General features: G+C 45.1%; 2 protein-coding genes across 2 annotated transcripts; one reads left to right on the top strand and one right to left on the bottom strand.

Annotated features, from left to right (window-relative positions):
* The first annotated feature begins 216 nt into the window (after positions 1 to 216).
* Positions 217 to 7,577, top strand: LOC109765101 (disease resistance protein RGA2-like). Its single transcript, XM_040399752.3, has 8 exons — positions 217 to 662; positions 1,488 to 1,911; positions 2,233 to 4,795; positions 4,873 to 5,797; positions 5,889 to 6,105; positions 6,408 to 6,528; positions 6,642 to 6,836; positions 7,069 to 7,577. Exons 2-3 carry the CDS (start codon positions 1,608 to 1,610, stop codon positions 4,452 to 4,454), a joined length of 2,526 nt encoding a protein of 841 aa, XP_040255686.1. The 5' UTR covers positions 217 to 662; positions 1,488 to 1,607; the 3' UTR covers positions 4,455 to 4,795; positions 4,873 to 5,797; positions 5,889 to 6,105; positions 6,408 to 6,528; positions 6,642 to 6,836; positions 7,069 to 7,577.
* A 1,610-nt stretch (positions 7,578 to 9,187) lies between these two features.
* LOC141041281 (uncharacterized) lies at positions 9,188 to 13,854 on the bottom strand. Its single transcript, XM_073507411.1, has 4 exons — positions 11,989 to 13,854; positions 9,998 to 11,899; positions 9,789 to 9,898; positions 9,188 to 9,653 (listed from the first exon to the last, which is right to left on the bottom strand). Exons 1-4 carry the CDS (start codon positions 13,852 to 13,854, stop codon positions 9,188 to 9,190), a joined length of 4,344 nt encoding a protein of 1,447 aa, XP_073363512.1.
* Between the last annotated feature and the right edge of the window lie 628 nt (positions 13,855 to 14,482).

Genomic DNA, 14,482 nt, shown 5'->3' on the forward strand with positions numbered 1-14,482 from the left:
TGAGACCCCACTCCCAAAACAAGCTGAAGCGGCAATGAGGGATCAACACACAACATTTTAAAATTTTGAAAAGTTCCACATGGGGTTCACCTAGATTGTTGAGTTTTTTTTTTTTTTTTTTTTGCAAAATGTCTGAAAGGTGTAACTGGCTCACAGGATCCAGAGGTTCAAAATGGATCACGCGTAACCTGGCAATACTACACCGGATTTGCAGCCAGTTATTTTTTTTTGAGACAAAAAAAAAAAAAAAAAACTGGTCACGACGGCCTCGCCGCTGCTGCCCTCCTCCCTTCCCTTCGCGCGCTTCCGCGCCGCTCAACCCGTCCACCGTCGCGCCACTCACGGCCTCACGGGGCAAGCGCGAGGTGAGCCCACCTACCGCGGCATGCGGTGGAGCGCGCGGCACACCAAGCCCCGCCCCCGGTGACGACGCGCAGCCGTCCAGTGCGTCTGCGCCCTTGATGTGTTCGAGCAAATGCCACGCCGGAGAACCTGCGTCGGGTCTATGCAGGATCCACGCGCGGGTGGCCTTGGCGCAGTTACTAACGACGGCAGTCTCCACCGGAGCATTTGCCCGAATGATTAACCGGCTCATCTTTGCCATTGGGCTACCCTGGCGACCCATGCTCATTTCAGCTCCGAGCTGGCTGGTCGAACCACAGGTAAAAAAAGCCTCTTGCGATTTGGCATCACATGTTGCCTCCTTCGCCAGATTACTCTACCAATGGCTGTAGATCAAGGTTGTCTGGTTATGATATACGTTTGGAAATTGGGAAAATATCACACACAGCATAGCAGTTTGTAAATTCCTAGGGACACCATCATCCTTGAAATAGACGCCTCAGCTGTCTTAGATTGGTGGATTCTTTTTTCCCTTCAGACTACTGCTGGAGGTTTTGCATAAGTTTCGCCAACTCTACATGCCAAAATTTGTCGATAGGTACAACGTTGTACATACCAATCAGAAACAATCATACATCTCAATGAGGACCCAGTTTAAGCCTAGTGACAGCATGCCGCTTTGTCATGTTTTGTCCCCGCTTGTACCATTTGTTCAATATGCGTTCTAGGAGGTGGTTTGGTGCGTCCACTGTCTACATATTCCGGGCTGCTATAGGTCCAATGCCTCTTCCCTTTTCTGCTCTCTAGGCTCATTCCCCATGAAATTGCTCTGTAGTTGAATGCGGATTTGGTATGTAACATTGCAAGCTAGTCTTTTTTACAAGACTGACAGCTACATTATGTCTCATTAGTGCATTGTACAGTCATACGACCCTAAACACCTTTAATTAGTGTAACCATGGAGCCAAGACTTAGTTCACGAGCTTCCATAGTTCCATGGCTGTGCGTGCCCTGCTTTGAGCTGCCATGAGGGGCATGTGTGTCGGTTGCAGGGATCCTAGTGTTGCTTTGTAAAGTTAGCTGGTTCTGGTGCATAGTTCTAACTTCATCTCATTTGCTGTCTGGCTTGCTTTCTGCCTTCCCAGCTGCTTCCTTTCGATGAATCATCACTCTCCTTTCCTCTGAATCCATCGGTTTGGTATCTCCCCTGTGCCGGGCCTGCTTTTGCTCCTGTTGTTGCTGTGCTGCCTTAAGCGTGCGGGGAGATGACAGGGTTTCTTGGCACGGTAGTTGATGCAGCAACAGGATGGCTGGTGCAAAGCATCATTGGGAGCTTCTTCACTAGGCAGATGGAAGCCTGGACTCATGAAATCGGGCTCACTGAAGATTTTGAGAAGCTCAAATTTGAGATGAGGAACGTGGAGATGGTGCTTGCTGCTGCTGAGGGAAGGATTATTGGCGACAATAAGCCTCTGTCCCAGTCACTGGATGATCTCAAAGGGCTGCTTTATGACTCAGAGGACGTGATGGACGAGCTCGATTACTACCGACTACAACAACAGATCGAAGGTGCTGCACTCGTCTCTCTTATTCCATGGTTGTTACTTTCAGCTTATTCTTTATTGATGTGATTGTGGGGCCTACTTGCTTTTTAGAAAAGGAGGATCACCCCCGGCCTCTGCATCGGAGTGATGCATGCAGCTCCTTAGTATAATGTGATTATGAGGCCTACTTGGCCTATAGTATAATGTGCAATCAAGAGCAGTTGAATATCATAGGCACAGCCCCTTAGACTATCCTGTATTATCAGAACTTACATGATAATATCTTCTTCTGCTCAAGTGGTTTTCGTTATCTTGTCCCTGAATAACTGACAGTTTTCTTATGCAGGGAAAGGTTGTACCGCTGCCAGTGATGATAATTCTGATGGGAGCTATGTGTCCTCATCTGCCCCATCTTCTGCTTCTGAATTAGTATACAGTGCCACAAGCCAAATAACTAGATGGGCCTCGTGCGGCAGAAAAAGGAGACGTGAAGAGGAGGGGCCAGCTCATAGTATCATGCTGACTTATGAGATTAAACATGACATTTCTCAGAGAATCAACGGTATAGTGAAACATTTATGCACTATTGGCAATTCTGTGCAGAGAGTTCTTCAGCTTGAGATCTCACGCCCCACTGCAACATCAAATGAGAGTCAGAATATTTGCAGGAATGCTCGATTAACAACTTCTGTTCCAATTGAATGTAAGGTGTATGGGAGGGATGCAGAGAGAGACAAGATAATAGAGCTGTTGATAAATGGGGGATCTAGTGAACTGAATGTTTTGCCAGTGGTTGGCATTGGTGGTGTTGGGAAGACGACTCTTGCTAGATATGTATACCGTGATGAAAGGATTACAAATCATTTTGATTTGCAAATGTGGGTTTGTGTATCCACAAACTTCAATGAAGTGAGGCTAACACTTGAGATCCTAGAGCATGTGTGTAAAGATAGACAAGAGTATGAAAAAATAAGCAATTTCAATGTACTGCAGGAGATCCTTTTGAAGAATATTAGAAACAAGAGATTTCTGCTTGTATTGGACGATGTGTGGGAAGACAAGAACATAAGTGGATGGATTAAACTCTTGGCTCCATTGAAAAATAATCAAGTAAATGGTTGCATGGTACTAGCAACAACTAGAACAAAATCAGTTGCAAAAATGATTGGAACAGTGGATGAAGTTAGATTGAGTGGTCTGGATGAAAAGGAGTTTTGGCTGTTCTTCAAGGCATGTGCATTTGGTAATGAGAACTACGAGGGTCATCCTAGTTTGCAATCTATTGGGAAACAGATTGCTAAAGCACTAAAGGGCTGCCCACTAGCTGCACGAAGCGTTGGTGCACTTCTGAATACAAATGTTAGCGATAAGCATTGGAGGATAGTTCGGGACAAATGGAAATCCTTTCAAGAAGATTCTGATGATATTTTACCCATCTTGAAGCTCAGTTATGATTATCTGCCAGTCCACCTTCAACGTTGTTTCTCGCACTGCTCTTTGTTTCCAGAGGACTACCCATTTGATGGGGAGCAATTGGTCCATGCTTGGATATCACAGGATTTTGTGCAGTGTGAAGATCGTACCGTAAGACTAGAGGAAACAGGGCAGGAATATTTGGATAGATTAGTGGATTTGGGCTTCTTCCAAATGGTTAACTCACACTATGTTATGCATGATTTAATGCATGAATTGGCAGGGAAAGTTTCATTAAATGAGTGTGCTACTATACATGGATTGAAACCTGAGGCAATTCGACCAAGTGTTCGCCATTTGTCAATCATAACTACTGCTTTTGATAAAGATAACGGTGGCAATTTTCCTAACGAGAGGTTTGAAAAAATACTTCAGAAGGTTCGGCCTTTGCAAAAATTGAGGACCTTGATGTTGTTTGGGCGAAGCAGCATAAATTTATTAGGGTCCTTACGTGATTTATGCAAGGAAGCAAAATGTTTACGGTTTCTAAGAATTTTTGTGACAGGTGCTGACATCAGCTCTATAAACAGGCTGTTAAATCCATGCCATCTTCGCTATCTTGAATATGTTTGTGTTGTCACCACAACCATGTCGCTGTTTCCTCAAGCATTGACAAGATTTTATCACCTTCAAGTATTGAATGTGGGTATTTCAGGCAATCTTGCTGTGCCTACTGACATGCATAAGCTTGTTAATTTGCGCCATCTTATTTCTCATGAGAAAGTGCATCATGCAATAGCTTGTGTTGGCAACATGACCTCTCTTCAGAAACTAAGATTCAAGGTTCAAAATGTTGGCAGTTTTGAGATAAGGCAGCTTCAGTCGATGAATGAGCTTGTACTGCTTGAAATTTCTCAACTTCAAATTGTGAAGACTAAAGAAGAGGCTTGTGGGGCCAGGCTGTTAGACAAAGAGTATCTAGAAAAGTTGTCCTTGTCATGGGAGGATAGCAGCATGAGCCTTGAACCTGTAATGGCAGAAGATGTGCTTGAAGGTCTTCAACCACATTCGAACCTCAAAACTCTAGAAATAACTGGATACAGTGGTGCTATCCCTCCAACCTGGCTTTCCAGTACTTTCTCAGTTACCTCATAGCAGATACTTCATCTAAGGAATTGCAAGGAATGGCGAATTGTTCCAACTCTTGAAATGCTTCCTTTCCTTAGGAAGCTGACATTGATCAGGATGTTGAATTTAATGGAAATCTCAGTTCCTTCCTTGGAAGAGTTGATCTTGATCAATATGCCAAAATTGGAAAAATGTATTGGTTCCTACGGAATGGAGTTGACTTCCCATCTAAGGGTTTTGATGATCATGAAATGCCCTCAACTGAATGATATCACTCTTTTCCAGAGTTACCCTTCTTTCGATGCTGAGCAGAAGTCATGGTTCCCATCTCTCAGCAAACTCTACATCAAGAAATGCCCTCATATAATGTAGTGATTTTCTTCTCTAAATTTTCTGTTGACATTTGCAAATTATTATGCACTTACTTTGATAAATGATGTTGCAGCAAGTGGGCAAACCTTCCCCTAAGAGAAATGGGGGCGCTCAAGGAGTTGGAGTTGGTGGACCTACATGTTGTCAAAGAATTGTCAGTTCCTTCCCTGGAGAAGTTGGTGTTGACTAAAACGCCAAGCCTAGAATTCTGCAGCAGTCTAACAACTTCTCCACCTCTGCAATTTTTACCTTCCCAGGGAGATAAAGAAAATTGGACATCTAATCTCCATAGACTCACCATCCATGATTGCCCTTGTTTGATAGTGTCACATCCTCTTCCGCCTTCTGCTCTGATTTCTGAGTTGTCCGTCAGGGGAGTTCCTACACTTCCAACAATGAGTATAAGCCAAAGACAGTTGATTATGGAATCTAATGAGTTGAGTGTGCTGGATGACAGTATCTTGGCATTCGATAACCTTAGGGGCATAACATTGTTTGAAATAAGAAACTGTCCAAATCTGGTCTCCATTTCAAGTGAAGCTTTCAGCCAGCTCATCGCTTTAGAGGATTTATGTATATACGACTGCCCTAATCTGAGCATGTCAAACATTATGTAAGAGGTTGTCCAGGAAAATAGTATGTCTACAAGCAGTCTTGTCCTTCCATCTCTTTGGGTAGTAAACCAAGAGAGCATGGTGAGCCTTACACGGGAACAAGAGAGAGCATTACAGCTTCTCCTCCAAGAACTTTGATTTTGGTCATGCCTGAGTCTCTTATCACATCCTGCAAACCTACATAGCGTGACCTCCAAGGAGCGGTTATCTATCATACAATGTAAGAGCATCAGAAGGCTGCCAGACATGGGCCTCCCACCTCTCAGTTTCTGTTGATTAGTCAGTTGCAGCAAGAAGCTAGGTGTGCAATGCAAAATTGCGGCAACAGAAAGCTACAGGTCACTATTGATGTCGAGACTGAGTTAATCAATAGTGGCTTCTTAGGTACACTCCTGGAGCATTTTGTCTAGTATTTATCAGCACCCTCACCACATCTCTTCTTGCTTGAACTAATTGATCCCTCTGCTGACTGCAGCCATCAGAGACGCACATGTTGCTGCACTTGCCATCACTAGCACATTCATGCCAGTGCGGCATACCCCTTTTGGTTTTCCACAAGCTACTCATGGATGGACACAGAACCATGGGTTGAAAGTGACAAGCTCGTTTTTGTTATGAGGGGCATTGTGACCTTTCCCTCATTCTTGTGTCTTCTCTGGTCAGTCCCTGGCAGTAAGGTGTGCTATCGCAAGGTACGCAGTCCCTGATCAGTTTTGTCGGTGGCTCAGTGCTCGTAGTTGTTGGCGATTTTGTTCCTTCTTGATTACTATCTGTTTTAGTATGGAAATAATCTAGTCTGTGGAAATAATCTAGCTAGTCTGTTTTCTGCTACCAAATTATGCATCCCATCTTCAGTAAAATTCATCACCCCATGCATATGATGATGTGCACATATCAATGCTGTTAACTAGAAACAACATAATGCTAACAATTTCTGTTTATTTTATCCTTTGTTCTGTAAAGAATTTAACCGGCTCATGTTTTCTGTTTGTAGTTGACTGTCCGGCATGAGATATGACTTCAAATTGTAGAAGAAATATAAAGGTCTACTAGTTACTCTACCACCCGTCTCCTGATGCAGTTCTGCTGTGAAAAAGGATGTTTCTGTTTGGCAGGTAAACTCACCCACTGCTTACTCAGTAAAATCTACCGTCACCTACTAGTTATTCAAACTGTAGAAGAAATGTAACGGTTACTAGTGTTGTTTTGCTCTATGTTTGTTATTCAGTAAAACCGTGCAGCAGATCGCTGGAACCCAACCTCACATAGGATGCTTATAAAGTCATCATGTTATAAAAAAATAATTTTGCGAGGCAAGTCATCATGTTATATGACGGCACTTGGAATCTGCGGTCAACAAGCCTACCTGATTAGGGATGAGATGAGTGCACATCTTGCTGGATGCCAGATGACACCATTTCAGGTACGTTATGTTTGTTTATCATCAACGTTGTCAACAGCCACACACTTGCTGATTCATTTTGCGTACCACCTTACATTCATGTGTTGTATAGGATGGACATTTGTTCTAGCTTCCGCCAAGTTATATCCTAGTGAAAAGAAAATACAAAGTTCAAAATTTCTGATGCCTGAAACATGCATCTAACTTAAATAGAATAAAATTACTGACAGCCGACTCACTGTGATGGTGTCAGGTGTGGACTGACAAGCGGGCCATGTCCATGAAAACTGAAGACGGTACAGCAACCAGTCGGTGACGATCTCTGGTCTGGTGAAAATTGGAGGTTGAAGTCGGGGGATGGGAAGCAGCAGCGGGGGCAACTCGGATGGACCATGGATTGTTATACTAACTGCAGCCTACCAAATATGTTGGAACTCTGAACTCTATGGAGCTCCATGGCATCAGCCACTGATTCAAGAGAAAAAATACTGAAGAGATCACATGGCGAGTGATCACACGTAAACGTAAACACATGAACCATATGCGGACACAATTTCTTCACGAAGGCACCGCAAAGGTTGCTGCCTGGTGCCGCTTTTGCTTGGCGTGAATACAGAGAAGCAGAGTCATGCGACACATAGGAAGTCAATCATCAACGGCTTTGCGAGTCTGAACAGACACGCCATGATCAATTTGAAGTATTGTATCCAAGTTTTGTCGGAAACAAAAATGAACTATTTGAAGCATTGTATTGGCACGCCATGATCAATTTGCGCTTCCTCCATTACCTGATCGGCTCACGACCTCCATCTTCTCCTCTGCTGCCTCGCCACTTCTCAGCAGCAGATCCATCTTCGGGTGCCTCCTGCCGACAGGCTTGATCGAGGCCTGGACACGCGGAAGCTGGCCGGGCTCGACGGCGGGGAGGCTCGCTTGAGCGCGAGATGAGGACAGCCGAGGTCGCTCAGCTGAAACTGCAGGCATGGACTGTCCTCCCATATCCTGTTCGAGAAACGTATTATCTTCTGGTACTGGTAAAGAGCACCTAGTACAATGCTACGTACGCTTGCGGCCTTGCGGGTGGGAGGGTGCGTCGGGCTGCACCGGGCGATTCAATGCGACGCACCGGCGAGAGTCGTAGGCTGGGCCGGCTGCGCTGAAGTGCTGAACCGACTTGCTTTTGAAGTGCTCTACTATGCTTTTAAAGTGCTGTGGCCTGTGCATAAACACCATGATAAATTCTCTCACACTATTACTATTTGATGCATATGCGCATCGGTTGCGTTGTTCGCAAAATGTAAATTCACGCATTGCTTATGAGCTACTTGGCAGAATTTGTTCATCAGTTGTTGAAGCAGTATTGCTTTGCTCTAGGTTTGCCATTCAGTACAATCGTGTTCGTGTAGTGGACTCCCTGGAACCCAACCTCACATAGGATGTTTATATCACAACACTTGGAATTTTCTGTCAGCCAGGGCCAACTTGTTGGATGCCAGACGCTACCACTTCAGGTACGGGCTGTTTATTGTTTTGTTTATCATCACCGTCAGCACGACGCCTGTGCACGGTTCCTGATTCATTTGCGTACCTTATCTTACATTCATCTATTGTATATGGTGGATGTTTTTTCTAGCTTCCGACCAAGTTATATCACAGTAAAAAAAAGGTATACAGATTTCAAAATTTCTGAAGCATGAAACATGCATGTAACATAAGTAGGATCAATTTACTGACCGCCGAATCACTGTGATGGTATCAGGTGTGGTGGCCATGTCCAAGAAAAGCTGAGGATGGTGCAACAGTCAGTCGGGTGACGATGTCCGGCAAAAACTGTAGGCTGAAGCCTACCATCGACCTGCGCAGGGTCGCTGACAATCACCTGTCACATCCTACTGAGGACCAGATTTGTAAATCGAAGAAAATCAAAAATCAAATACTGAGATAAGCTCCCGATGTGGAGACCCTCCGATTAATGGGGGAATTTGCTATAGTAGCTATGGAAATATCTAGGGGTTTAATAGTTCAGTGCATTGGATACTCACTCACTGGCACGCAAGCACTTATATAGTGAGTTACAGCCGATGTAAATAACCGATGAAAGTAAACAGTGATTTGTCGTGTCCTTGCCTTGGGTAAACCCTAGGATTTGGGATGGGGAAAAGCAGGTAGCGGCGTGGGGAAGAAGAAGCTCAGGGAGAAGGAGAAACAGAGCACGGGAGGGGAAAATAGACTATTTCATTTTAGATATTTTCTATTCTGCCGGACAGCTACAGAGGTTGAGCTTATATCAGGCTCTCCCACTCACACGCTACCACCACAATTACATGGCCCGCGGCCCACTAACTCGACTCATCCCAATTACTTGAATTCAATCATTCACTGTTACTTGTCGCCTCCTTTGGTGGTTCATTGCCATGCTTTACATCGCCTACCAGATTAGGGGCGATGACAGTGCCCTCCCCTTGAGGAGTTGCTTGTCCCCAAGCTGCTGCCTGTGGAAACCTCTTCTGGAGCGCCGTGTAATCTTCCCATGTGGCAAACTCAACTGGCAAAGTCGCCCAACGCACGAGCACTTGTAACAAGGCGACATTGCCTTTCTTGACCAAACGACGATCCAGAATTTCGGTAGGAGAAAGATCTTCAGTATCCAATTGTGGTAGTTTTGGAAGGGACTGAAATACTGGAGTGTGATCAGGCACATGTTGCTTCAACTGAGAGACATGAAACACATTGTGGATTTGAGCATCTGTGGGCAGTTCCAACTTATATGCTGCTGGTCCAATCTTCTCCACGATCTTGAAAGGTCCAAAATATTTGAAAGCAAGCTTGGGGCATGGTCTATTGAGCAAAGACAGTTGACCATAAGGTTGCAGTTTCAAGAACACATCTTCCCCCACTGTAAATTCTCTAGGTGAGCGGTGTTTGTCAGCATCTGCTTTGCACTTCTGTTGAGCTCGTTGGAGGTGATGTTACATATGTTCAGCATAAGCTTGTCTTTCCTGAAGCCACTGCTGCACATCAGGAGATGCCTCTTCAGGAGGTCTAAGGAACTGTCCCATGTGAGGATCTTGCCCATACAAAGCCTTGAAAGGGGAGCAGCCCAAAGAGGAGTGATAAGTAGTGTTGTACCATAATTCTGCCAGAGCTAGCCAATTATGCCACTTGGTGGGAGAGTCATGTACCGCACATCTCAGGTACATTTCCAAGCATTGGTTCACTCTTTCCGTTTGCCCATCGGTTTGAGGATGTCGAGCAGTGGACATCTGTAATTTGGGACCCCAGATTGCCAACAATTCCTTCCAGAAATGGCTAGTGAAGATGGTATCTCTGTCAGAAGTGATTGTCAGAGGCATGCTGTGAAGCTTGACAACATGTTGCATGAACATTTGAGCAACTGTAGCAGCAGAATATGGATGCTTGAGGGGAATAAAGTGGCTGTACTTAGAGTATCTGTCCACCACTACCATAATGACACTGTGTCCATTTGATTTAGGCAGTCCTTCCACAAAGTCCATGGTTACATCTTCCCAAGCTCTGGCTGGAATAGGTAGAGGATTAAGCAAACCTGGATATTTGCAATGTTCATGCTTGGCCTGCTGACATGTCTGGCATTGTTGTACAAAATTTTGCACATCTTGTTTAATGCCATTCCAGTGAAATAACTTCTTTACTCTCTGATAAGTAGCTTGAATTCCACTGTGTCCCCCAATAGGAGATGCATGAAAGGCCTCAATTAACCTGGTGTGCAGTCCAGCATTAGCTCCAATCCAAATTCTTCCTTTAAATCTGATGAGACCTTGTGACAGTGCAAATCCAAGTTCAGCCTCAGGTGTTATAGCTAATTTTGTTAGTAATTCTTGTGCTCTGGTATCCACTGCATAAGAGTTTGCCACTTCTTGCACCCAAACTGGTTGAGCAGTGGACACTGCTTGCACAGCAAAGACATGTCCAATTATGGATAAAGCATCAGCTGCCTTGTTCTCTGTGCCCTTTTTGTACTGAAATTTAAATTGTAGGCCTGCCAGTTTTGCCATTGCTTTTTTCTGCAATTCAGTGTGAAGTACTTGGTCTTCCAAGTTGCATAAACTCTTGTGATCTGTTTTAATTACAAATGGTCCTCTATTGAGATAAGACCTCCACTTATCCACTGCCATCATTACTTCCATGAATTCTTTTTCATAAGTAGGCAATTTCTGATTATTGACTCCTAAAGCTTTGCTGTAGTAGGCCATAGGGTGGCCCTCTTGAGTGAGGACAGCACCAATACCCGTATCACAGGCATCTGTCTCTACTGCAAATGATTTGGAGAAATCAGGCAGGGCCAACACCGGTGTGGAAGACATAGCTGTTTTGAGCTTCTCAAAGGCTAGTTGTGCTGCAGGTGTCCATTGGAAATTCTTCAACTGCAATAGTGATGTCAGTGGTTTTGCCAAAATGCCATAATGTGGAACAAACTTCCTATAGTACCCAGTTAAACCCAGAAATACCCTCAACTCGGTGAAAGAGGTGGGTTGGGGCCACTGTTCCATAGCTCTTGTTTTCTCAGGATCTGTGGCCACACCTTGGTCAGAAATCACATGTCCAAGATAGCTGATTTGCTGGGTTGCAAAACAACATTTGCTCATCTTTGCATACAACTGGTTGGTCCTCAGAGTTTGTAAGACTTGTCTTAAATGTTCCTCATGTTCTTCCAGTGTTTCACTGAATATTAATATATCATCCATGAAAATCAGAACAAATCTTCTTGCATATTTGCCAAAAATGATGTTCATCAGGCACTGAAAAGTTGCAGGAGCATTTGTGAGACCAAAGGGCATCACTCTGAATTGGTACTGTCCATGATGAGTTTTAAATGCATTTTTCGCTTCATCTGACTCTATCATCCTTATTTGATGATATCCCGATCTGAGGTCCAATTTAGAAAACCACTTTGCCCCAGCTAGCTCATCAAGCAATTCGTCAACTACAGGCATAGGGAACTTGTTCTTCACTGTCAAAGCATTCAGTCTTCTGTAGTCCACACAGAATCTCCATGTCCCATCTTTTTTTTGACTAACAGCACCGGAGAAGCAAATGGTGACATGCTGGGTTTAATCAGTCCAGAAGCTAACATCTCATTGACTTGTTTCTCAATCTCATCTTTCTGCTGTGGATTATATCTATAAGGCCTTACATTAACTGGTGCACTATCAGGCAGCAGTGAGATTGCATGATCAAACACTCTGTGGGGTGGTAACTGTTGAGGATCTTCAAACACATCAGTAAAATCTGCTAGGACTTTGGTAATGCACTCTGGCATCTCCTGATTTTCAGTGTGCAGAGCTGGAGATAGTACAATAGTAGCCCATATGTCATTACCTTTGTGCCATTTGAGCATTTGTTCCATAGAAATGGCCTTGAGTTCAGTTTGCTCTTTCTCTATCACCCCTTGTAGTTTAATCTGTTGACCTTGTTTATCAAACTGTAGCCACTTCTCTTCCCAGTGACAAGTCATGGCTCCCCACTTGGCAAGCCAATCCATACCTAAGATTGCATCATACCCACCAAGATCAATAACTTTCATGTCAGAAGTGAAAGTGTGTCCACTGATCCACCATTGTAAGCCTGCCATTTCAGTATCACATTGAAGTTGATCTCCATTGGCCACTTTCACTTGCAGTGGTTTGGTGAGAGTAGTTGCTTTGTGTTTCAGTTTGTCTGCTAATTGCCTGTCAATGAATGTATGAGAACTCCCTGAATCCACTAGTAGTAACATAACTTTGTTTTCAACTAGAGCCCGAAGTCTGATTGTTTTAGGATTTTCAGAACCAGCTATAGCATTGATAGATAAGTAAGGTGCTACTTCTTCTACAGCCTCCTCAGCAGAAATGGCGTTCAGAATCTCATCCGATAACTGTCCTTCAATTTCCTGCGCTTGCAGAGCTTTGAGTTGCAGAGGTGGTTTGCTGGCACACACATGACTCTGATTGTATTTCTCTCCACAACTGTAGCAGAGTCCATTTGCTCTCCTGAATTCCTTAGGTTGTTTTGCACGCCATAAGTCTCCTGCAGCGAACTGGGGTCGAACAGACTGGTCTTGGCGATTTGCAGTGTATTTGGGACTGCTGAACTGTTTTTGAACTTTTGTTGTCTGCACTTTCTGATGTTCTAAAACTGCTTCTTGCACCAAGGCGTATTCTGCTGCCAGTCCCACAGTAGCAGGTAACTGAATCTCAACCGCAGACCTGATTTCCTCTTTTAGTCCCAGCATAAATTGAGTGACCAGCATATTTTCACTGATAGTTGCGTCATACAGTCTCACTTGATACACCAGCTGATTGAACGCCGTACGATATTGCTGAACTGTATTGTCTTGTTTGAGTAATAGTAACTCACGCAGGCAATTACGATGGATATTGACATCAAATTCCCGCAGAATTGCTGCTCTAAACCGTGGCCAGTCCGCACATGCATCTGTGTGCTTACATGCTTGATACCGATGGGCAGCATTACCTTGTAAATGCAGAGACGCAGACATAAGCTTGAATCCTTCGGGAATTTGGTACAGCTGGAAGTAGACCTCACAGTTGTCCAACCACATGCGCACCCCTTCGCCATCAAATCGGGGAAACTCCATCTTCGGCATCCATGGCCGCTTGGAGCTCTGCTCATCAGGGGGGCGCGGGGACTGCGGTGGTCGTCCAGGATCGAAGGGTCGACGGAGCGAAGGGGGTACTTGGGTGGTGGACGCTGCCTGCGCGGCGGTCGGAGACGCCGCAAAACAGCCGGGCTGCGCGAGCCGGTGCAGATCTGCATCTTGAGTACTATGGGACTCCTTAATCACGCGAGCCACCTGCACTTGTTCCTGGTGGATCTCCCCGATGGAAGTAACCGAGAGATCAACCTTCGCTTGCACTTGGTCCAGGCGCTGCACCTGCTCGGAGAACTTCATGTCGAGGCCATCAAGCCGTGCACTGATCCCGTCGATGCGTGCGACCTGTTCACCAATCTCCTTGAGGGCGGCTAACTCCTTCAACACGCGCTCCTCAAACGTCGCCATTACGTCCACCAGATGTCGAGTCTGCGCGCTCGGCATGAACGGCGCCGTCGTCACCCTCTCTGAACCGGACCAACGCCGATCTCGGATTTACAGGCGGCTACCGGAGCAGCCACACAACCGATCGGTCGATGTTACAGTCCGATCTCGAGGAAGCGGGGATCAACGGATCGAAGAGGCAATCTGATACCAACTGTCGTGTCCTTGCCTTGGGTAAACCCTAGGATTTGGGACGGGGAAAAGCAGGTAGCGGCGTGGAGAAGAAGAAGCTCAGGGAGAAGGAGAAATAGAGCACGGGAGGGGAAAATAGACTATTTCATTTCAGATATTTTCTATTTTGCCGGACAGCTACAGAGGTTGAGCTTATATCAGGCTCTCCCACTCACACGCTACCACCACAATTACATGGCCCGCGGCCCACTTACTCGACTCAGCCCAATTACTTGAATTCAATCATTCACTATTACTTGTCGCCTCCTTTGGTGGTTCATTGCCATGCTTTGCATCGCCTGCCAGATTAGGGGCGATGACATGATTAAGCGCCATGAAAGTAACTGTAGTTTAGTTAAAACAGTCTTCGGCCCCGAGCCGCCATTCATCTCGTCATCGTCAACCTCCACCTTAGGATCTT

The sequence above is a fragment of the Aegilops tauschii genome, chromosome 2, assembly GCF_002575655.3.
Source record: "Aegilops tauschii subsp. strangulata cultivar AL8/78 chromosome 2, Aet v6.0, whole genome shotgun sequence".
In the NCBI taxonomy this organism is placed as follows: Eukaryota; Viridiplantae; Streptophyta; class Magnoliopsida; order Poales; family Poaceae; genus Aegilops; species Aegilops tauschii.

Coding starts and splice junctions, on each gene's coding strand:
- LOC109765101 (XM_040399752.3), top strand. CDS start 1,608: ATGACAGGGTTTCTTGGCACGGTAGTTGATGCAGCAACAGGATGGCTG. Junction 1,912..2,232: donor ACTACAACAACAGATCGAAG/GTGCTGCACTCG, acceptor TTTCTTATGCAG/GGAAAGGTTGTACCGCTGCC.
- LOC141041281 (XM_073507411.1), bottom strand. CDS start 13,854: ATGGCGACGTTTGAGGAGCGCGTGTTGAAGGAGTTAGCCGCCCTCAAG. Junction 11,900..11,988: donor CTGATAGTGCACCAGTTAAT/GTAAGGCCTTAT, acceptor GATTAAACCCAG/CATGTCACCATTTGCTTCTC. Junction 9,899..9,997: donor AAATGTACCTGAGATGTGCG/GTACATGACTCT, acceptor TCCCCTTTCAAG/GCTTTGTATGGGCAAGATCC.